Source organism: Engystomops pustulosus, chromosome 2 (genome assembly GCF_040894005.1).
Source record: "Engystomops pustulosus chromosome 2, aEngPut4.maternal, whole genome shotgun sequence".
NCBI lineage: Eukaryota > Metazoa > Chordata > Amphibia > Anura > Leptodactylidae > Engystomops > Engystomops pustulosus.
The window spans coordinates 117,112,615-117,136,013 of record NC_092412.1 but is presented as its reverse complement, the minus strand read 5'-3'; the positions used below and the strand labels follow the sequence as shown (position 1 = coordinate 117,136,013).

General features: G+C 41.5%; 2 protein-coding genes across 3 annotated transcripts; one reads left to right on the top strand and one right to left on the bottom strand.

Moving 5' to 3' along the window:
- Positions 1 to 415: 415 nt before the first annotated feature.
- MIS12 (MIS12 kinetochore complex component) lies at positions 416 to 10,878 on the bottom strand. Of its 2 annotated transcripts, none has more exons than XM_072136128.1 (2): positions 10,758 to 10,878; positions 416 to 1,104 (listed from the first exon to the last, which is right to left on the bottom strand). In XM_072136128.1, exon 2 carries the CDS (start codon positions 1,089 to 1,091, stop codon positions 450 to 452), a length of 642 nt encoding a protein of 213 aa, XP_071992229.1. In that variant the 5' UTR covers positions 1,092 to 1,104; positions 10,758 to 10,878; the 3' UTR covers positions 416 to 449. The 2 variants fall into 2 exon arrangements, with proteins under 2 accessions (XP_071992229.1, XP_071992228.1); XM_072136127.1 differs by lacking the exon at positions 10,758 to 10,878 and adding an exon at positions 10,580 to 10,750.
- On the top strand, positions 10,870 to 22,171 carry DERL2 (derlin 2). The gene is made up of 7 exons (XM_072136126.1): positions 10,870 to 11,175; positions 14,041 to 14,106; positions 15,723 to 15,796; positions 16,316 to 16,409; positions 18,067 to 18,262; positions 21,025 to 21,115; positions 21,386 to 22,171. Exons 1-7 carry the CDS (start codon positions 11,083 to 11,085, stop codon positions 21,489 to 21,491), a joined length of 720 nt encoding a protein of 239 aa, XP_071992227.1. The 5' UTR covers positions 10,870 to 11,082; the 3' UTR covers positions 21,492 to 22,171.
- Positions 22,172 to 23,399: the final 1,228 nt, after the last annotated feature.

The window sequence follows — 23,399 nt, the reverse complement described above, 5'->3', positions numbered from 1 at the left end:
CAGCAAAAACTTTTCCAGATTTACACAGAATATTAAAATGGCAACACTAGCATGAACAATTTGTCCTTCATATAGTTATGCAAACTAAACTTTTTTATTAATTTTTTTTATGGTGCTTAGTAGGTGGGAAGTAAAAGGAGTTCGGGCACTTTTTTAGTATATTATGAAATTACTTGTTTAAAGTTAAAAACTGAAAGCTCAACTTCAGGTCCAAGATTGTGCTCTAGAAGACATGTAATTTGTATCTCTTCTATAGGCACCCATTTTCCATTGTATGTATATATAGTATATACCAACTTCTGTAGCAATTAGATGGTAAAACAGCATTACCACCATTTTGCCTTGAAGAGCATTTGACAAACAAAATGTCAGTAAGCACAAAAAAAAAAAAAAAAAAAAAAAAACAACACTTGCGCTCTGTGTCCCTCTACTTTACTTAACAGAACGCATCACAAAAGTTTCTTGGATGTTGTATCAAGTTTCAATTTCTTATGTTTTTTATCAATTGTCTTTACTGTGCTCTGCAGTTTCTTTGATGTCTGGACCATAAAAGCAAAGCTCTCCAACAGGTCAATGTTTCCATGCTCTCTGCAGATTTTGTCCATACCATCAAACCAGACCAGTATCTTTCCCAGCTCGGCTTGTATGGCTTTCTGTTCCTCCAGTTCAGCTAGTAGTGCCTGAGTAGCCAACGATTCTGCTTTGTACTGTGTCTGCAGAGACTTTGTATCGTTCTGCAGAGTGTCAAATTTCTCTTTGCTGTACAGGAATTCTATATGCACCTTGTCTTCCGGGAGCAGGACATTTCGGGGGATTTTCAGTACCATTTTCAGAAGACATTGCTCCATCCTCTGAAACAGCTGATTGAAGCGGTCATTTACAAAAGTCAAATACTTCTCCGTGCTCTGCCGAACTTCTGATCGGCTAATCCCACAGTTCGGAACCTTCTCTATTTTCTTCAGAATAACACTTTCCACAACCAACAACATGTCAAATAAGTAGTCTTGAAATGAAATGTACAGTCGCAGAATGCATGTTTGGGGTGTAAACCCAAAAAATTGGGTTTCATAACACATTGGGACAAAAGACATGTTTGTCAAAGATCTGTGGGAAGAAAAAAAAAATCCAAAATGATTACAAACATTTATGACAAGCATCAATACTAATATATTATATATATTCATATACATACACACACACACACACATTTCAACATATACATTTAACTAGATACACTTGACACAGCCTATCCTAGGTCAGAATCGCTCTTCCCCTCCGGCTTTGTATCTGGTCCAGAAAGTCTGCTTGAATTTAGTTTATCACTGGTTGAAGGGGGAAAAAAAAAAATAAAAAAGTATAGATTTTCTGGAACATAACATTTTTAGAACCAGAAAGACAATATTTTGACCTCTACTGCCACCTGGTGTTATATTTTGATATTTACAAGGGTGGACTGGTAAATAGAACCCAGTCATGGAAAAAGTCTTACAGGGAAGGCAGGCTAGTGTATTCACACTAGATCATTACAATTTCATCATGTAGGTCCCACTGCAAATATACCGACAAAGGGGGAAAAGTGGTTTCACTTCCATTTAGCTTTTCCCATAGAGCTACAGTATTATGGACTAGTTCCTATTGGTGACATCCAGTACCTTGGAGAAGTCATAGCGTCAGGCTTATGGTATCAATGGATCCAGGTGAATCCCTGAATCCCATTATTACCAAATCTGACCCATTTGCTACGGTCCCATCACAAGGTCTCTCTGGGGATAGAGATGCTACTCTGGGGATAGAGGTTTCCAAAAATGTATTTGCCCTTGGCTGAGATGGACCACAACTCGATAACTGTCCCTAATGAACGTATTGTGCTTATGACTGACTCCTGGATGAAAATGTGAGGGAAAATCAGCTCAAGCCTTTGGAGTTGCTGTGACTGGGGAAATGCTTTGAAGCTCAACCCCCTACCGAGCCAGAGTTCCTCTGCAGCCTTTGTAGAGTTCAATAGCTCCATTAGGCTGATTGGGATGAGGCTGGAGGGAAGTGGGGGATTTTCGTAGTATAACCTCCCCCCCTCCCACTGACCATATTTATCACACTAGGCATTTCCCTTGATGAGCCCATCTTGTCCATGTAGCAAATGGAGCAACTCCAACTCCCCCAACATAGAAACTCAAACATAATGAATTACAAAAAATATGAAATTTACTTTAAATCTTTTCTATTCCTGATCTAAGGGTTTAGGCCAGGGGTGAGCAAAATGTATTTGTCCATGGGCCATACTTCTAAACTTAAAGGGGCTGCAAAAGGAACCAGCACCCTTGATGCACCATGGTAGCAATATTGAGATAACTGTAGGACCTGGTAAATAAACTCTCCTTTAAAATCACATAAGAACTGTGTTTCTCAGAGATATCCTCAGTTAAAGTTAGTCAGGAGTGGGAGCGGTACTGTATATTCCCCGCGTATAAGACGACCAGGTGTATAAGACGAACCCCCTACTTTCCTGTTTAAAATATAGAGTTTAAGATATACCGTATATACTTGATTATAAGCCGACCCGAGTATAAGCCGAGGACCCTAATTCTACCACCAAAAATTGGGAAAATCTATTGACTCGAATATAAGCCGAGGGTGGGAAATGCATTGGTGCCAGCCAGTCCGTGCCCCAGTACATACCAAGCCAGTCCGTGCCCCAGTACATAGCCATCTAGCCCGTGCCCTACCTTTGTATAGCCTGCCAGCCCCTGTGCACCAGTATATAACCATCACCTACCCCATAATGCAGGCGCCCCCCCCCCCGATCTGTTATACCTAAAAGACCGCGTTATGTAGCCCCTACCCCGCCCCGTTATACAGACATTAGATTGAAAAAAAAAAAAAAAAAAAAAAAACACCTCACCGGCGCCCCGGCAGGTCTTCAGGTCTTCTGATGCATCAGTCAGCGGCAATCCCGTGCAGCGCACACCTCCGACATCACACAAGATACTATTCCAGCGGCCGCCGTTGACATCAATGTGTGTGCCGGTAGCCGGCACACACAATACTATTCCAGCGGCTGCCGCTGACAACAGAGCCTGCGACGTCACAGGGACCTGCCGGGGCGCCGGAGAGGTGAGGGTTTGTTCTTTGTTTTTTTTTTCCCTCGAGTATAAGGCTTTGGGCTTTTCAGCACATTTTTTGTGCTGAAAAACTCGGCTTATACTCGAGTATATACGGTATTCGCCGTATAAGACTACCCCTTTTCCAACGCATACAAAACACCGGTTAAAAAAAACTTTAAAAATTTTTTTAAATTCTTATGACATGCAGGTATATAGCAGGAAACCTGTCGCTCATAAACATAAGGCATACAACATTAGCATCATCCATTTTACTGTAAATGTTACCATACTGTACCTTAAATTTTATTAAATATTCCATGCCATGTACTCAGAAGCGGGAAAAAAAAAATTCCAAATGCAATGAAAATGGTGAAAAAACGCATTTGCGCCATTTTCTTGTAGGCTTGGATATTACGTCTTTCACTGAGCGCCCCAAATGACATGTCTACTTTATTCTTTGGGTCGGTACGATTAAGGGGATACCAAATTTGTATAGGTTTTATAATGTTTTCATACATTTACAAAAATGAAAACCTCCTGTACAAAAATTATTTTTTTTCTGGCGCTAATAACTTTTTTATACTTTGGTGTACGGAGCTGTGGGTGGTGTCATTTTTTGCAAAATTTGATAATATTTTCAATGATATCATTTTTTATAGATTTTTAAAATATTTTTCAAAATGGCAAAAAAGTGCCATTTTCGACTTAGGGCGCTATTTTCCGTTACGGGGTTAAACACATTGAAAAACCGTCATCATATTTTGATAGATCGGGCATTTTGGACGCGTCGATACCTGATGTGTTTGATTTTTACTGTTTATTTAAATTTATGTCAGTTCTAGGGAAAGGGGGGCGATTTGAAATTTTAGGTTTTTTTATTATAATTTTTATTTTAACTTTTTTTATTTATAATATTTTTCAGACTCCCTAGGGTACTTTAACCCTAGGTTGTCTGATCGATCCTATCATATACTGCCATACTACAGTATGGCAGTATATGGGGATTTTCCTCATTCATTACAATGTGCTATCAGACCCGAGGCTACCATGGAGACGGATCGGGGAGCGGCGATCCCAGGTATGCAGCAAAGACTTACCGGCTATGGAGAGGGCTCAGGCCGTGAGCCCTCTCCATGCAGCGCGACCCGACCGCCGCCGTGAATACACGGCGGGCGGGCGCGATTACCGGCGTATAAGACGACCCCTGAGAAGACAGAAGATTTTTCTGTCTTCAAAAGTCGTCTTATACGCCGGAATATACGGTATATGAAAATTACAATTGTAACTTTAACAATGAATTTCTCTGGCTCTGTGTCACCTAGAAACACATTCCTTGTGTAATATTAAAAGGGAGATTCTCTACTTTAAAATGAAACCAGAACGGTTTCTAGGATAGGACGCATCTTTTTTAGTGCTGCCCATTTACCTATTAAAAAAAAAAAAAAAAAAATATATCAGGAGACGAGTGAAAACAAGCATAATATGGTCATCTTTTTCCACCAATCCACCAATATGTCAGGCTCATAGGCTGAAGGAGGGGCATCAATTTAGATGCCTACATGTTGGGTTCTAAAACAGCTATAACCAGGTTTCTGGTATTGGATTAAAGAAGGAAGGAAGGAAATTGCATCTTTCAGATGGTTTGTGGCTTTATAACGTTTCTCTAGTTGTGTAGCTTACAAAAGTCATAGTTGGGAAAGAAAGCTACAGATGTAGATAATTCCATACTAAGCTGCTCAAAAAAAAAAAAAAAAAAAAAAGGAACACTAAAATACCATATTATACCAAGCTATAGATCCCACTGACACTGGAAATATTCCAGCTGCAATTCTTTATGGTCTGGCTTTGGGAGGATACTCAAAAACGAAGCAGGGATGGTTTTTTAGCCTTATCCACAAAATACCTTAAAATAGCTGGCCACCAATATAAATTCTGTGCAGAATTGTGTATGTGTAAAATTTCCACCAATTGACCCATAATTCCTGATGTTTCCATTAGTGCGGTATTTAAACTTTGGATCTTTGTTTACATGTTTCTGCACTGATAAATAGGAGGGACCGGCAGCAGGCGATTATGATTCATCCTGCTCCCCCCATCGCCTCTCCCAGTGTGTCATGGAGACGAAGGAAAAAAAGGAAAAAAAAAAAACAAAAAAAAAACACACCACACGCACACACGGCTGCCACTAAATACGACTGAAGGAGATAGAAACAGGAAGATGCGTAGAGGTTCAGAGTGGGGAGAACATTTATTATGACATCCACTCAAGAAGGCAGGAGAGCTCTTTGGTCAAGTTGGGCTGCCCTGCCTCCTCAGTACCACCATGTCTGGTAAAAGTATGCCCCTCAGCACTGCCCCCAGCGCCACCTCACTACATTTCTGCACAGGTGTAATGTGTGTCATTTCATCACCAAGCACATTATCTCCAGCTGACTCGACTACTGGATGCATGCACTTATGTTGTGCCTGGTGCTGTCTGAGAGCTCTCACTCACGTCAGGCCATGCAGATATTGCTTTAGGAGGGACAGAGTACAAGTTGGCTGCTTATGATCTTTATGCTGGACCCATTGCAAGGGAACAGGAGAGTGGTTTTATGCAATGGTATTTGCTAGGTTTTTTTTTTTTAATCTCTGTTGACCTTTGCTCTCTCTCTCTCAGTATATGTATCTAGTGTGTAGTGACCTGAATGTCTCTTGGATTGCTGTAAGTGGGACCAGCCCTAGAGGATCTGAAAAAGAACTTGCTATTTAAGGAAATCTACCATTTGATTTGATGCATTATGAACCAAACATACCTCGAGAATGCTGCGGATAAACTGATGCTGGCACATATCTTGTTTAATCCCAGAGCTGAGAGCATTCTGAATAGTCCAGACAGGACTAATCAACCTGAGCTGAAGATGGTGAGTAGGAGGAGAAAAGAGGCTACTGGGGCGTGGAGCAGCCGCCTCATGTAACCTCAGATGCGGCTACTCCACGCCCCAGTAGCCGCATAATAAAATTAGCATAAAAGTTTGATAAGTTACTAAAAAGTGCTGGGATGTGAGGATTAGCCCTTAAAAGGGCTATCCTCACGTCCCTTTGATCCACCTACCACCCGATCTACCTTTATAGGTAGATTTGTGGTAGTAGGTTCCCTTTAACCCCTTAGCGCTCTGCGCCGTAGCTGTACTGCGCTGCGTCCCGCGAATAGCGCTCAGCGCAGTACAGCCACTGCGCAGAGACTATGCCGGTTCAGCGCTGCACAGCAGCCGAACCGGCATCGTTAGCCGCGGGATTTCAGCGGTAATTTACCGCTGACATGCCCGGCTAACACCCGCGGTCGGAGTGGGCTCCGATAAATGATAAAGTGGGCTCCGATAAACCCGTTAAATGCCGCGGTCAACGCGACCGCGGCATTTAACATGCTTTCTGTTTTCGGAGGGGGGGGGGGGCATCGCTGTTTTGGCACCTCTGGGGTCCGATCGGGACCCCAGAGAAGTCTGGAGGGATTGCCTTTAAGATGGCGTCATCTTAAAGGCAAAGTGTCAGCCTATGCATCTGCATAGGCTGGCACTGCTAATACCCTGCAATACATTAGTATTGCAGAGTATTATCAATAACAAGCAATCAGATGATTGCTTGTTCATATCTCATGGTGGATCATGTAAAAAAAATGTAAAAAAAATGTTTTTCAATAAAAAATTACTTTATAAATCACTAAAAATGCCCATAAGCCCCAAAACATATAAAGAGACATATAACGCTCAAAAAAAAGTCTAAATCATAACACAAACCCCACATATATAGTATCACCGCGTCCGTAACAATCCATAGAATAAAACTAAATAACTATTGAACCCATATGATGGTTGATTCATACACAGCAGCTGGGGGATGGTGCAGAGATTGTTTACTTCTGCCTGTCATGCACAACGCAGTGGTTTTTTTGCATTCTCTTGAGCAGTGGATAACTAACGTGAGAGGAAAAGCGCAGAGCCAGGCACAGAAGCTACAGAGCTTCATTAGAATTTTATAATTGTTTTTCACCAAAACCACTCAGTTCAGGGATTAAAGGGAACCTACCACCACAAATCTACCTATAAAGGTAGATCGGGTGGTAGGTGGATCAATGGGACGTGAGGTCCCCGCACTTTTTTAGCAACTTTTATGCTAATTTTATTATGCGGCTACTGGGGCGTGGAGTAGCCGCATCTGAGGTTACATGAAGCGGCTACTCCACGCCCCAGTAGCCTCTTTTCTCCTCCTACTCACCATCTTCGTCCGACGATCCTGCAGTCTGCGCATGTGCAGAACAGCAGGCCCGCGCCTGCGTGGTCATTGCTCCGAAGCCGGTGCTGCGCAGGCACGGGCCTGCTGTTCTGCGCATGTGCAGACTGCAGGATCGTCGGACGAGAGCGCGCAGCTACGAGCTGAAGATGGTGAGTAGGAGGAGAAAAGAGGCTACTGGGGCGTGGAGCAGCCGCCTCATGTAACCTCAGATGCGGCTACTCCACGCCCCAGTAGCCGCATAATAAAATTAGCATAAAAGTTTGATAAGTTACTAAAAAGTGCTGGGATGTGAGGATTAGCCCTTAAAAGGGCTATCCTCACGTCCCTTTGATCCACCTACCACCCGATCTACCTTTATAGGTAGATTTGTGGTAGTAGGTTCCCTTTAACCCCTTAGCGCTCTGCGCCGTAGCTGTACTGCGCTGCGTCCCGCGAATAGCGCTCAGCGCAGTACAGCTACTGCGCAGAGACTATGCCGGTTCAGCGCTGCACAGCAGCCGAACCGGCATCGTTAGCCGCGGGATTTCAGCGGTAATTTACCGCTGACATGCCCGGCTAACACCCGCGGTCGGAGTGGGCTCCGATAAATGATAAAGTGGGCTCCGATAAACCCGTTAAATGCCGCGGTCAACGCGACCGCGGCATTTAACATGCTTTCTGTTTTCGGAGGGGGGGGGGGGGCATCGCTGTTTTGGCACCTCTGGGGTCCGATCGGGACCCCAGAGAAGTCTGGAGGGATTGCCTTTAAGATGGCGTCATCTTAAAGGCAAAGTGTCAGCCTATGCATCTGCATAGGCTGGCACTGCTAATACCCTGCAATACATTAGTATTGCAGAGTATTATCAATAACAAGCAATCAGATGATTGCTTGTTCATATCTCATGGTGGATCATGTAAAAAAAATGTAAAAAAAATGTTTTTCAATAAAAAATTACTTTATAAATCACTAAAAATGCCCATAAGCCCCAAAACATATAAAGAGACATATAACGCTCAAAAAAAAGTCTAAATCATAACACAAACCCCACATATATAGTATCACCGCGTCCGTAACAATCCATAGAATAAAACTAAATAACTATTGAACCCATATGATGAACGCCGTAAAAAAAAAACGTCAAAAACCCGCCAAAAATTATGATTTTTACCTATTATATCCCACTAAAAATGCAATAAAAAGTGATCAACAAAACATATGTACTCCAGAATGATACTGTTGCAAAGAACAACATGTCCCGCAAAAAAACAAGCCATCAACCAGCTCTGTAGCCAAAAACGTAACAATGTTATGCCACTTGGAAGACGGCGATGCAAAAATGATAGATTTTTCCCCACATTAGGGTTTTATTTGGCAAATTTAGTAAAACATAAGAAAAAATATTCATGTCTGGTATCCCCGTAATCGTATCGACCCAAAGAATAAAGATAACAGGATTATTAGGCTATACGGCGAACACGAAAAAAAAAAAAAAAAAGTAAAAAATCCAGTACAGAATTGATGCTTTTCTACTCATGACCTCAAAAAAAGTTCCTAAATTTTCAACAATAGGTGATACCAAACCCAAAATGTTAACACTGGAAAAAGCATCTCGTCCCGCAAAAAAAATGCCGTCACATGGCCCAAATAACGGAAAAGCGAAAATTTTATAGCCTTCAAAAGGGGGCAACGAGAAAACTAAAATCCTGGCAGCTGCAGGGTGCTCCTTCCCTCCTGCGCCTCGCTGTGCGCCCATAAAACAAGTAACGGCCACATGTGGGGGGGGGTCGCTGCACTCAGGAGAAATTGTAGAACAAATTTTATGGTGAGTTTTCTCTTTTTATCTTTTGGAAATGTGTAAATTTTGGTGCTAAATGAACGTATAACCGACCATTCTAGAATTTGACCATTCTAAATTTCAATTACTATGAAGATCTCAAGAATCTTTGTAAAAGCTGTTTCTGATAGTTTGAGGGGTGCAGATTTGAAAATGGGTTGTTATATAGGGGGTTTTTGTTGCTAAATATGTAAAATTTGATTTCAAACAGTATTTATCCCCAAAATAGTCAATTCTGAAAATAGCTATTCGATTTGTAGGCCGCGTGACGTCAAAATAAATTATCCAAACATTTCAAAAATTATGAAAATGTAAAGTAGACAAATGGGAAATGTTATTCTGCAAGTTATTTAGGTGGTAAATCTATCTGCCTGAAAACGCTGTGATTTTGAAAATGGCAAATTTTTCTAAAAATTCATCATTTTTTTCTTTTTTTGGTAAATTAACGCAAAACTTATCAGCCAAAATTTACCACTAAATTGAAGTACAACATGTGGGGGGAAAAAAAAAAAAACAATCTCAGAATCGCTTTGATAAGTAACAGTGTTCAAAAGTTATAACCATATAAATAGACCAGGTCAGAATCTAAAAAATGGGACTGAGCCTTAGGGCGCGTTCACACGTTGAGTTTTGACCTGCGTTTTCATTGCGTTAGAAACGCATATACAACAGCTGAGGAGAGGTTATTTGCCTAATTACATCACTGTTAACGTTTCGGTTTACAAAACGCATCGAAAACGCGATGTTTGCATTTTGTTAACGCATGCGTTAACATTGCATTTACAAACGTAAACGGTAATGTAATTAGGCAAATTACCTCACATCAGCTGTTGTATATGCGTTTCAAACGCAATCAAAATGCAATGTGTGAAAGCGCCCTTAAGCTGTAAAATGGCTGCGTCCTTAAGGGGTTAAACAAGATAAGCTTCTACAGCATTCTCAAGGTACATTTGGTTTATAATGCATCAACTCAAATGGAAGATCTCTGTTAAAGAGTTAACGGTAACCTGTCACCAGGTTTAACCCCACTAAACTACTAGTCCTCACAGGTAGGGGGATGCGAGAATTGTAAGAATACCCGATTTTATACAAAATCTAATTTTTAAAAGAAAATTCAAAAAATGTAAAAAAAAGTCAAGCATGTGAAAATGGGATAAGACAAGTCATATTTTCCAGACTTTAGGGATATTTTATTGGTAAATGGGTGAGAGTTCAGATAGAAGAGGAAATACTAAAAATGCTGAGAGGACTGCTAGTTTAGAGGCGTACAACCCAGTAACAGGTTCATTTTAATGTAAGACAAATGATAAAACTTCATCACCCCCTTTACTTTGCACGTGTGTGTACAGGTAACAGCATAATAACATATGAATGACACCACAGTAGCCTTACCTGTGACCCTAGGCAGCACACAGACTTCTCCGCTTCGTCCCCAGTTCCCGCCGGCTTCAGCGCCAAAATACCTTACGTCACACTAGCCAACCAATGCTGAACATTATGTTGCACTTAAGCATGCGCCAACGTGTATGGTAAACGCGGCCATTTTGGATTCGGGCAAAGAGACTCCTACCATAGGTCTTTTCTGCTACAGTGACACACGGATCGTACAGGCCCCATGACTAGGTCACTGCGCAATCCCGCTGATAACGGCGCCTCACCTCCTCCACCAATGGTGTTTTACAAACATTCACTACGCGGACCAATGGGATGCGGACGTGACATTACTACACGCTGTGGGCGGGAGAGACAGAACAGACAGCCATTCAGGAGGAGCAGAAGGTGGTGGTCGCGATGCTATTGGTTAGCGGATGTGCAGGCATTTGAATGTGTCTGGATGATGTGCTAGGTCTGGACGAGGCGGAGATGAGAGCGGAGGAGCGGTGGGAGGCAGCAAGATGGCGTACCAGACTTTCCGGCAGGAGTATATGCAGATCCCGCCAGTGACCAGAGCGTACACCACGGCTTGTGTGCTCACCACCGCTGTAGTGGTAAGAACCGGCACCGTACTGGCAGGTAGAGGGCAGCGCTCTCACCTGGATGCGTGGTGTGCAGCGCCTTTCTGACAATGAGTGGGATTGCTGACACCACAGCCTGGTGTTATTCTCACCATACTCATAGGGGGCGACACTGTGCAGCCATGACCGTAGGGACACGTCAGTCCAGGATGTCCCACCTGTGACATATAGGTGGACTCTGTGTAAGGCTATGTATTGGTGATGACAACCAGCTTCTACCATTACTATACACTTTCCTGTAAGTGTTTAGAAAACGTATATACTCCTAATGTTTCTTCTATTGTAAATATTGATGCTTGGATAGGCAATGCCCGGTGACCCTTGTCCTGCAGAAGAAGAGTCTCCAAAAGACTACTGTAGGGTCTGTATATTTGGGACCATGTGTTCCGAGTGATGAATTTGTAGAAGTGACACCTATTAGAGGTTACTTATGTGTCATGGCCATTACAGTGGGCACTAAAGTGATTTTCCTAGGTATAAGCTCATCCTAAATAATTCCTGGAACCTCATTTAAAGACCAATCTTCCATGGGCACTGGGTGTTGGGGAATCACAAAACTTTCCCATCCCCATTCTGAGCCCTTTGGTTGTTTGTGTTCTCAGTTACGGGGGGTATTTTCTTATCAGGAATTCATGCCATAGTTGTAAAGGACTTTCTGTGACTCAAGTCACACTCCCTTGAATATAAAGATCCTATGTATCTAATATTCCTAGTTTGGTATCTGAATTCTGGTTCACTAAATAAGATACATTTTGAACCAAAAAGAGTTGATTTATTGGTGCTGCAGAGGATACAGTGAACCTGGGATGTGGGTGGAAACAGTTGGGACATGGGGTGCAGAAAAGCTAAAAGGCTGTGAAGTGGAATTTAGCAAGCTTTGTGGAAATCTACACTCGCCGGCCACTTTATTAGGTACACCATGCTAGTAACGGGTTGGACCCCCCTTTTGCCTTCAGAACTGCCTCAATTCTTCGTGGCATAGATTCAACAAGGTGCTGGAAGCATTCCTCAGAGATTTCGGTCCATATTGACATGATGGCATCACACAGTTGCCGCAGATTTGTCGGCTGCACATCCATGATGCGAATCTCCCATTCCACCACATCCCAAAGATGCTCTATTGGATTGAGATCTGGTGACTGTGGAGGCCATTTGAGTACAGTGAACTCATTGTCATGTTCAAGAAACCAGTCTGAGATGATTCCAGCTTTATGACATGGCGCATTATCCTGCTGAAAGTAGCCATCAGATGTTGGGTACATTGTGGTCATAAAGGGATGGACATGGTCAGCAACAATACTCAGGTAGGCTGTGGCGTTGCAAAGATGCTCAATTGGTACCAAGGGGCCCAAAGAGTGCCAAGAAAATATTCCCCACACCATGACACCACCACCACCAGCCTGAACCGTTGATACAAGGCAGGATGGATCCATGCTTTCATGTTGTTGACGCCAAATTCTGACCCTACCATCCGAATGTCGCAGCAGAAATCGAGACTCATCAGACCAGGCACCGTTTTTCCAATCTTCTACTGTCCAATTTCGATGAGCTTGTGCAAATTGTAGCCTCAGTTTCCTGTTCTTAGCTGAAAGGAGTGGCACCCGGTGTGGTCTTCTGCTGCTGTAGCCCATCTGCCTCAAAGTTCAACATACTGTGCGTTCAGAGATGCTCTTCTGCCTACCTTGGTTGTAACGGGTGGCGATTTGAGTCACTGTTGCCTTTCTATCAGCTCGAACCAGTCTGCCCATTCTCCTCTGACCTCTGGCATCAACAAGGCATTTCCGCCCACAGAAGTGCCGCTCACTGGATGTTTTTTCTTTTTTGGACCATTCTCTGAAAACCCTAGAGATGGTTGTGCGTGAAAATCCCAGTAGATCAGCAGTTTCTGAAATACTCAGACCAGCCCTTCTGGCACCAACAACCATGCCACGTTCAAAGGCACTCAAATCACCTTTCTTCCCCATACTGATGCTCGGTTTGAACTGCAGGAGATTGTCTTGACCATGTCTACATGCCTAAATGCACTGAGTTGCCGCCATGTGATTGGCTGATTAGAAATTAAGTGTTAACGAGCAGTTGGACAGGTGTACCTAATAAAGTGGCCGGTGAGTGTAGTATATGGTTGCTCACCAAGGAGACATGTTATATTACACTTCCGGAAACAGATGCCATTAATGACATCAAACAAAAGTCGAAAGATAAGACCTTTCTTTCATGAATGTGTCAAATTATCATGAACATTATAGGATGAGAAATTGCCAAGGTTTAGTAAAACCACAAGCAATAAGGAATCTATTGCAAACGTCTCATGTAAGAAGAATCCCTTAAAGGAAACCTACCACTTGTAGTGGCAGGTTTCTGATAGAAATACCGGGCACCAGCTCAGGGTGAGCTGGTGCCGGAGCTTATTTTCGTTAGTGTTTTAAACCGCGGTATCGCGGTTTAAAACACTTTTTAAAATTTATAGCCGGTGCAGGCAGGTACGCGCGGCTCTCATTCACTTCCTATGTAGCCGCGCGCACGGTAAGCGCCGAGCGCGTACCTGCCTGCGCTGGCTATAAAGTTTAAAAAGTGTTTTAAACCGCGATACCGCGGTTTAAAACACTAACGAAAATAAGCTCCGGCACCAGCTCACCCTGAGCTGGTGCACGGTATTTCCATCAGAAACCTGCCACTACAAGTGGTCGGTTTCCTTTAAGTCTGTGGAAATCATAATACAGTACATCTTTACCATATAATAACACATGGAATACTTTAATTATGATTTTTAAATACATTATTAATTTACTACTTTTGTTTGGAAAGTTTTACCTTTATTATTCTCTGTTTTTCCACCAGCAATTAGAAATCATCACGCCATTTCAGCTATATTTCAACCCAGAACTGATATTTAGAAATTATCAGGTACGTGTTTTCCTCGCTATAGTTGTTGACAACTGAATGCTATAAAGTTGTAGACTCAGGCAACAGATACAGGAAGTAATAACCTGCCAGCTTTGTCTCCTGTGCTGAGGATAATATTTGCATGTGCAGGAAATGAGAATGTGTATGACATCTGTCCGGGTAAACAGCTGCAGGCAGATATTTAATATGTAGACATGTGATATGAACACGGTACTTCGTTTTAAAGGGTTTCTCATTAATCTGATAATAATTCCATTTGCCACCACTTCCATTGTAATTGCCCCTGTGTCTGGCATGCAGGGGACTTCTTTCTTCCCTTGTTACCTCTTACATCGAGTGATAGACTGTTACCCAAGCGTTGTTCTTGGATATCTCTGTTAGGCCCATAGCTATTCTGTCCGTATTATATTTATGCATATTTTTAAAGGAAATCTACCATTTTTTTTTTTTTATGCATTATGACCCAAACATACCTTGAGAATTCTGTTTCTACTTTTATACAGAAACCTATCTTGTTTAATCCATGAACTGAGTGGTTTTGGTGTAATTATAAAATGAGGACCTGCCACTCCTGTGGCTGTGCTCACCCTAATTATGCACTGCTTCAGCCTTGTCCTGCCCATCATAAGCTAAGAATAAGTCATCATTGTGTTTTCCCTGACAGACAGAAGTAATCAATAGTTGCACCATTCCCAAGCTTGCTGGGTATGAGTAATCCAGCTCAGGTTGATTAGTCCTGTCTGGACAGTTCAAGCAGCTCCTGTTTTCCAAAGATCCTAAATTCTATAATTGTTTTATGAGCAAAACCACTCAGTTCAGGGATTAAACAAGATATGTTTCTGCATTGGTGTCGCTACCGCATTCTCAATGTATGTTTGGTTCACAATGCATAAAAACAAATGGTAAATTTCTTTTAACTCCTCGCTGCAGGTCTGGGATATGCAGTGATGTCTTTAGACGTCACTGCAGTTTTCTTCTGCTCCCGCACCAGTCACGGAAGCAAGGTTTGCGGGTGTCAAAGACCTTAGTGCAGGGGTGCACAACCTTTTTTTCATCCCAAGCACTGCATTGTTATACCGCTACCATTCAGGGGGCGTGCTATTAACCCAAACCCTAAATGTGCCAAAAACCATAGTAAAATACCCCCAGAAACCACGACTGCATAATACTGCAATTGTATAATAAGTAACATAGACTTCAGAGCAGATTACAATGCAGTGCACAAACAAGACAATCACGCCGGATGGTCAAGTAATGATGACATCATCACGGGTCCTTGAGCTTCTCCTCTATACAGCAGGGAAGGTCCTGCAACACCGCGTGCTTACTGCACACTTGGTTTGTTCTGTTTTTGCCGCAAATTGTGGCAAAAACAGAATAATGTTGCGGCCCTGCTGCTGCACTAGAAGCTGCAGACAGCAGGGCGGGAGCCGCAATCTGAGGGTTGGCGGGCCTTATTGAGAAGGGAGATACGGTTGCAAGGAGTAGTGTGATGCAGAGAGAAGCAGAGCCGCTCTATAGACTGAGCGGTCACATGTCCACCAGGACTAAAGGGGGTTAACAAACGAAATGATGTTTAATAATTGGATGTTTCTGCATTTCCTTTTTTCCTCCAGGTATGGCGACTAATCACAAACTTTTTGTTTTTTGGACCAGTTGGATTCAATTTTCTATTTAATATGATTTTTCTGTATCCTTTTTAAGTGATTATATTGTTGGAATTATTTAAAGGGGTTGTGTGAGAGGGGTTTTTCTCACCAAACAAGTTAGGCCCTATCCTTAGAGATCACGAGAACATGGGGTCCGAGGCACCGTCGTCAGACCCCTTGTCGCTCCCTGAGCTGAATGGAGCAGAGGGCAATGCATGTCCGTTCTGCTCCAGTCATCTCTATGGAGCTGACGGAGTTTGCAGAATGCCACACCTTCTAGTTCTGAATATATGCTTGAATGTATAAAGTTGATTTTATGGGGATCTAAGGGAAACTATTTTTAGCTAAAATAAGTAAATAGTCCTGTATGTGAACCAGTCATTAGCTGTATTTTGAAAATATTTAAATATTAGAATTGGATCCCAAGCTCTGCATATACTTCTCCATACTGTGAGGTTTTGCACGCTACCCTTACTCAAGCAAAGGTCTGCTTTACTTAATAAAGAAATCATTTGTCGCTCACTGAATGGGACAGTTCCTTGACAAAATGTTTGCTTCAGATATAGATACTGCCGGATGCTTGAAGAAGGATCGTTTCGGGGTCGTACTGCAGATTTTGTATTTATGTTCCTTTTCGGTGGCCTTTTAATGACTGTATCCTTTTTATGGCATTGCTTTAGGAATATATAAATGACTGAATGTCTACTATATATATATATATATATATATATATATATATATATATATATATATATATATATATATATATATATATATATATATATATATATATATATATATTATACACACACCAGGTATTCAGGAGGAAAAAATATTACATTGTGTTCCTGTGCAGAAACACAATTTCTATTGCCGGACAATGTGGGATAAGGGTGCCTATAATTGTCACCTTTAAGAAACATTAGTACAATCTGGTAGGATATTTTAGTATCTTACGAATAGGGATTGTCTAGTTCCATGAAAATTGTAACACACAGCTTATTATAAGGTTACTCTTGCTCTTTTTAGCCTTAACAAGCCTGTCTTCTCCTTTGCTTACACTTCCTGGTTGTCTCGAATCACCTGAAACAACCTTCTTCCTTCAAAACAACTTATCAAAATTATGCTAATGAGGAATAATGGCTATCCTAGCCCCTCAACACTTTTGGTTTTACAGCATTACATCTGTCTCACCCTCTCTCCTGCACATACTGCAATCTCAGAAGCGGTGAGCAATGTAATGTTATGTGCATGATAGGTTCTTTAGGTGTGTTCTTAAAGGGAACCTGTCACCAGGGACCCCATTTTTCACTAAACACAGATTCTAAAAGCCCATGACACCTGCAGTGCAAACGTGCCTCTGTGCCTTTTCTAAGCATTTGTATTACAATATAATTGTGTGTTATAACTTTCTCTTGCATCCTGACAAAATCCTGGGGTAGTCACAGGGGCTGGACTTTGGTTTGGATGCATTTCAAAAAACATGTGACTTGTCTGAGCTGCAGACTGTCTCCATGTTTGTGCTCCTGTACAGCTCTGTTCTTCTTCCACTGATGTCATCTCACCAGGCTGTGACCTCAAAGAAGGAGCAGGAGGTGGAGCTGTACAGGAGCACAAAGGTGGGGGCTAAGATCTGAGGAGTGACACAGACAAGGCACATGTTGTTTTTTGAAATGCATCTAAACCAAAGTCCAGCCCCTGTGACTACCCCAGGATTTTGTAATGGAGCAAGAGTAAGTTATAACTCACAATTATATTGTAATGCAAATGCATAGAAAAGGCAGATTTGCACTGCAGATGTCATGGGCTTCTGCAACCTTCTAAGTTGAATTTGTATGCAAGTCAGAACCGGTATATTTTATAATTGTACCTCCAGACAAATGTTTTTTGTCCGAATGGCAATCGTTGGATTTTCAAAGTATTGTACTTTCATGGGAACAAGGGTTATCAATGAAGCTTCATTCCAGACGCCTTACAGCTGATCATTACAGCATGGGACTAAAGTAACATCCAAAGAGCTTCTTCACGAGAGGTCCCTCTGTAACTAGGGGGGTTGGTTGTCCTTATATGAAAATTACCACCATCAGTGTCTGGATCTTTGAGCAAATGCCCCTGGTTTATCATTCTTTATTTTGATGGTAGATTTCCTTTAGAGGTTGTCCCACCATACTAATGTATTACCCACAGGATAGCTAAGTTATAGTTCAAACGTCAGAATCGGAGTGAAATGTGTCTTCAGATCTAAGCAGAAAATGTGCAGTATGTATGCAGTTTGAACATCCATATTTTAGTTTTCCTTAAAAAACTAAAGATCTTTGGACTTTTTGTCAATTTAGTTTTCCTTGGCCAAGCATTTACAATAATGCTTGTTTATGTATGGAGCAGAAGAAATCCTTATGTTCGAATGAATTTCTTTGGGCTTCTGAATTTCCAGGCTCCATTCCTTCCGTGGGTCCTCATGGGCTTTTCATTGTTGCTGGGGAACTCCATTATTGTGGATCTCTTGGGTAAGAGAAATGCAGCCTGGTTTACAAGTGGAGTAAAATAAAAGCAGGTCATTCACATTGTCAAAGGATGAGCCTGTGTCCAGAATGGCTCAGTCTCTGTGCTAAAGTAATAGCACAGCTAGGTTTACCCCTTTGATTTTATTGAAGGAGCCAGAAGACCACAGGTTTCACCATCCAAATAATGTGTCTTCTTTAGGGATGAGCCACCATAAATAAGGATGGATAGTTGTTATTCACTAGACAGGAGATCCTTCTCTTATTTTTCATCTTCATAGATAATGCTTAGAAAATTCCTATACCTTAATGGGTCAACACCAGACTATTATTATGTAAGGCCACAAGACTGCTGTAAAATCTATCACAGTCTGGTTTTTAAAGTGAATCTGTCACCAGAAATGTGATTTTAGCCGGTGACAGTCTCCAATAGCCTATGCTAGTTGTCGTCATTCTGAATCATTTCAGTAGTTTATAATAGTTTTTTTTTTTTTTTTTAACATTACCTGGCTCACAACAGTAGCATGTGGTGAGTCCTGGGGAGGTGGCAGCTGCAGCCTGTGTGCCTATGTCAGTCTCCTCTCCTTCACACACCTGCAGCTCTCACCCCTCCACACTTCCTGTCATGTGCATTTAGAAGGCAGGGGAGCAAAAAGGATAGTGTGGAGGAGTGGAAGAATACATGAGGAGACACAGGCACACAAACATAGACTGCCGCAGCTGCCCCACCCAATAAACTACTGATGTTATTCACAATGCTGACAAAGGCATTTTTAAAATCGGGGTATTGGAGCCTGTCACCAGCTAAAAGTGACATTCCTAGTGACAGGTCCCCTTTATTTTCAATTTTAAGTTGTACTAAGGACTTTGCCCCTCACTTTTGTCAGACTTTGCACGTTCTTATAGGACAGTGGTGGCGAACCTCAGAGCCATTTATATGGGCACTCAGACCATTGCAAGAGGACAGAGTTAACCTAATAGAACCAAATCCACCAAATCAGCGCTATTTTAAAGCAGTTTGGAACTGTGGGAAAAGTGAGAATGTGATGACAGAACCGCATTATCTCTGTGTGTTCTCCTGTTGGACCCACCATTCTTCCTCTACAGAGAGACCCTGGAGAGAAGCTACACCGTCTGAACGTCTGAATTTTCCCTTCTTTCAACTGTGTTGGTTGCCTCAGGGGGCCATACAATTGAAAGATGTGGAAGAAGTAGCAATAAGTTACTAGTTAAAACGCCATGTTGGCACTTCACAATAAATAAGTGGATTTTGTTTCTAGTTTGGGCACTCTGTCTCAAAAAGGTTCGCCATCACTGTTATAGGAGATAACGGCTTGCACTGCTATTGTGTCGCACTCGACCCTTTTTGTGGCACAGCTGCGCTGGCCTCCATTGCAACACAAATTAGGGCCGTGCCGTTGGTCGGTCCAAATGATTCGGACTGAGCGCCTTGTTTAACTTGCAAATTGTGTCACGCCCTATGTTAAAGGTGCACCACAAAAAATTTAGTGACCTTTGTCGGGCCAGTGCGGGGAAGTGACAGATTCATGATTTCTGGTGCATAATCTTAGTGAATCACCGCACCCAGCATTATACACGGAAAGTGCAGTTTCCGACTTTCTAAGTAAATGTGCCCCAATGTGTCTTTTCTATAATTCACCCAGCTCTCTGCACACCCATTTGGACCCAAAATGCACTCATTACATGCATGAGAAAATAAATGGTAACATTACAATATTCCAATGACACATTTTTCTTGTCAAGTAATCTAGTACACAGTGTAAAGTTTCCTAAAACTGTTGCTTCACTTAATCCTTTATGACTTGGCAGTGAACTTGTCTTAGCTATTGTTCTGCCTTATTTATTTTTTGAGTTCAAGTTTACTCAAGGTATTGGGAACCTGGCAGGTTAACTGGATACAGATGCCTCATTGCCATTTCATGTTGGCAATCGTGTGCTTTCAGCTAGCTATGGCATGTACTGGTAGAAACAAAAATTTTACTATGTGAAAAGTTTGGCAACGTACATGCTGGTGTGTGTCCTCCTCTGGTCGAATCTGCTCTTGTATTAGCTTCTTCTACCCTGGTTTTAAATTATATATATTTTTAAATTATGCAAAAGAGCCTGAAGGGCTCAAGGCTCCTTAGGTGTTAATGGAGCCTGGAGCCCCTCATGATCATTTACATAATTTTTTTCAAGCCTTTTTGCTAAAAAACAAAGGCATAGGAAGCTTAAAAAAGAGTGGATCCTGCCAGATGGGACACACACCAGTATGTCAGTACGTGCTTGGTTTACAATCCCTTATCCTGGTGGTAGATGTCCTTTTAAATTACAATCTTCTTAGTATATTTATTCTCAGGGGCAAACTTCACTGACTTCTCTATACATAGCGGCATAGACCCCCTCTTTTCCTATGCCATTAAAGCCTGTGGTTTGGGGTCATGGCCCAATTGTTGGGTACCATAAAGGGAGCTGGCTGGCTATATATACTACAGGGGAATGGCTGGCTATATACTGGGATGCTGCGACCAATGCATTCCCCACCCTTATACTTGAGTGAATAGGTTTTCCCAGTTTTTGGTGGTATAATTAGGTGCCTCATCTTATGCTCGGGTCAGCTTATACTTGAGTATATACAATATCTAAAATGTATGGTCAGACTTTCAGTGGAAATAGATTTCATTTACAAGGAACACTTGTTATGTTCCAAATATACTGTATACTTTCAACTATAGTAGTGTCTTAATTTTTTTTTTCACATGTTTTAGGCATTGCTGTTGGACACATCTATTTCTTTTTAGAGGATGTATTTCCTAACCAGCCTGGAGGAGGAAGAATTTTAAAGACTCCATACATTTTGTAAGTAAAAGGCTTGTTTAGGGAGCATGATCTGTGCATGCTCCCATACACTAGGCTTCCATAGTCTTCAGCAAGCATTCTCATTGGGCCACATATTGCATTATGTGCCAGATTCTTGCTTGTATCTGGGATGTATGCTATGAGGTTTGAGTCCTAACCTTACATCCCAGCTTGGTCCTGTCTACCTGAGCAGCTTTTTGTAACTAATTTGCATCATCATCTTTATGAATTGCATTTTCATGATTACTTGTATTTAAATTTGATTTGTAGGAAGGCAATTTTTGATACCCAAGATGAAGACCCAAACTACAATCCACTACCAGAAGATCGTCCTGGTGGATTTGCTTGGGGAGAAGGACAACGACTCGGAGGCTAAAGATGATGCCAACAAGAGAAAGTGGCACACAGGAGCTGAACTTGTGTAATATCGTCTTGAATGCACATTGCCCTGTACAGAGATACTTTACAGTTCTCCAGAACAGGTAGCACTTTATAATCCAGACAGAAGGAGACATTTTCATTTTCCCACCAGTGCCTCCCAGCCGAGGATTTGTTTGCAATGGTACTTGAAGCTCTTGGAACCTAAACTGGAATTCTGGAAACCGATATTGTTCAACCAGTCCACACAGACTTGCTTACTGCTTTTTAAGGGTGTTGTGTGTTATTTCTTTATTTTTGATACAGAAAAGAAATAACGGTCTTTATGGACACTTAAAATTGGCAGTTTGCAAACAGACTGGTGTAGAGAAGCCTGTGCAAATGCCAAGGACTCCATGCAATGAATTCACAAAATAGAAGGTCATACAAACAACAACCATTACTCTTCTGTGTGACATAATGTACAATGCTTATCATTTTATATGAATATACTAAAACCTGAGACTTCATGGTTTGAAATGTCGACACAAACTTGATTTCTTAGTTTAACAAGCTGACACTTCCATTATTATTGCATTTTCATTAGGATGATGAAACTATAAGGAATTGGAGACAATAGCTGGTGTATTATAAAATATTTTATATGCACAATAAATCCACAGAAGTTGTGCTTTTAAACTACTTTTTTTTTTTTTTAATGATCTTTTAGGTGTGTGTGATATTTGGGGATATGGTAACAAATTCACACAGAGCAGCTTTGTTTCTGTTCTTCCTGTCCAAGGAAAGCAATGGTGGATTTGTCTAAATTCCGATGCAACAAAAGCTGCATGAAATTTATTTTCTTGGTGTAAAAAGAACAGCGTGCACATCCACAGTTCTATTACCATAGCAATCTGTAGGGGCTGCTACAGAGATTCAGGGGCATTTTGTTTCTAGCTCCCACGACTGCAGATATATCAATCTCTGTATTTAACCATTGTAATCTCTGTACTATCCGAACAGTGGCAGAGTGTATGATCTTGCAATGCTCATCTAGATACTGTGTTCATACATCGTGTTAAAGGGTTCGTGGCAGGTTCCTAAAGCCCTATTAAGTCTTCCTTCTTTTGGCTAAAAAAAAAAATATTGTTTCCCTTAAAATTGTTTTCCCATAAAACCTGATATAATTCTAATTATATCAGGTTATATTATTATAATTTTACCTGATATTTATATCTATGGATGGTGTTACTGCTGCACGCTGAGAAGGCATGAGTTGCTGGATTCAGCCTGATGAGGCCATGCCCGATCGACTCCCTATAGATATCACTGAATACCAGGTAAAAGTATATGGGAATCTGAGGGCAACAATTTTTAGCTAAAAGAAGGCTATCAGTTAGTTAATAGCTCTATGGGAACCTGCCACTAGCTATATTTCCAAAAAATGTGGCGACGGCTTCCCTTTAACATCCTGCTAATATTTAGTTAACATTGCGTTTGCGTTACAACACATAAACACAATGCAAGCACCACGTAAATAAAAACGGTGCGTAAATGCAAATGTCAAATAAACCTGATGCAAATGCCATCTAATCGGCACATAAACGCAAGTAAAGCGCAAATGCTATGTAAACGTAATAAAAATGCAAACACAGACAATGGAACTCTCTGCCACAAGATACTGTAATGGCTGATAATTTGAACATGTTCAGGAGGGGCATGGATGCCTTAGCGGAGAGCAATAAAATCACATTGTATGGGAATAAAACTTTTTTTTTTTTTTTTAGTAGTTTCTGTTGATCCAAGGAGTTATGCTGATCGCCATATTAGGGGTCAGGAAGTAATTTTTCACTGCATTGGGCTAATTGGCATCAGCCTTGCAAGGTTTTTGCCTTCTTCTAGATTAACGCAATATAATGTATAGGAT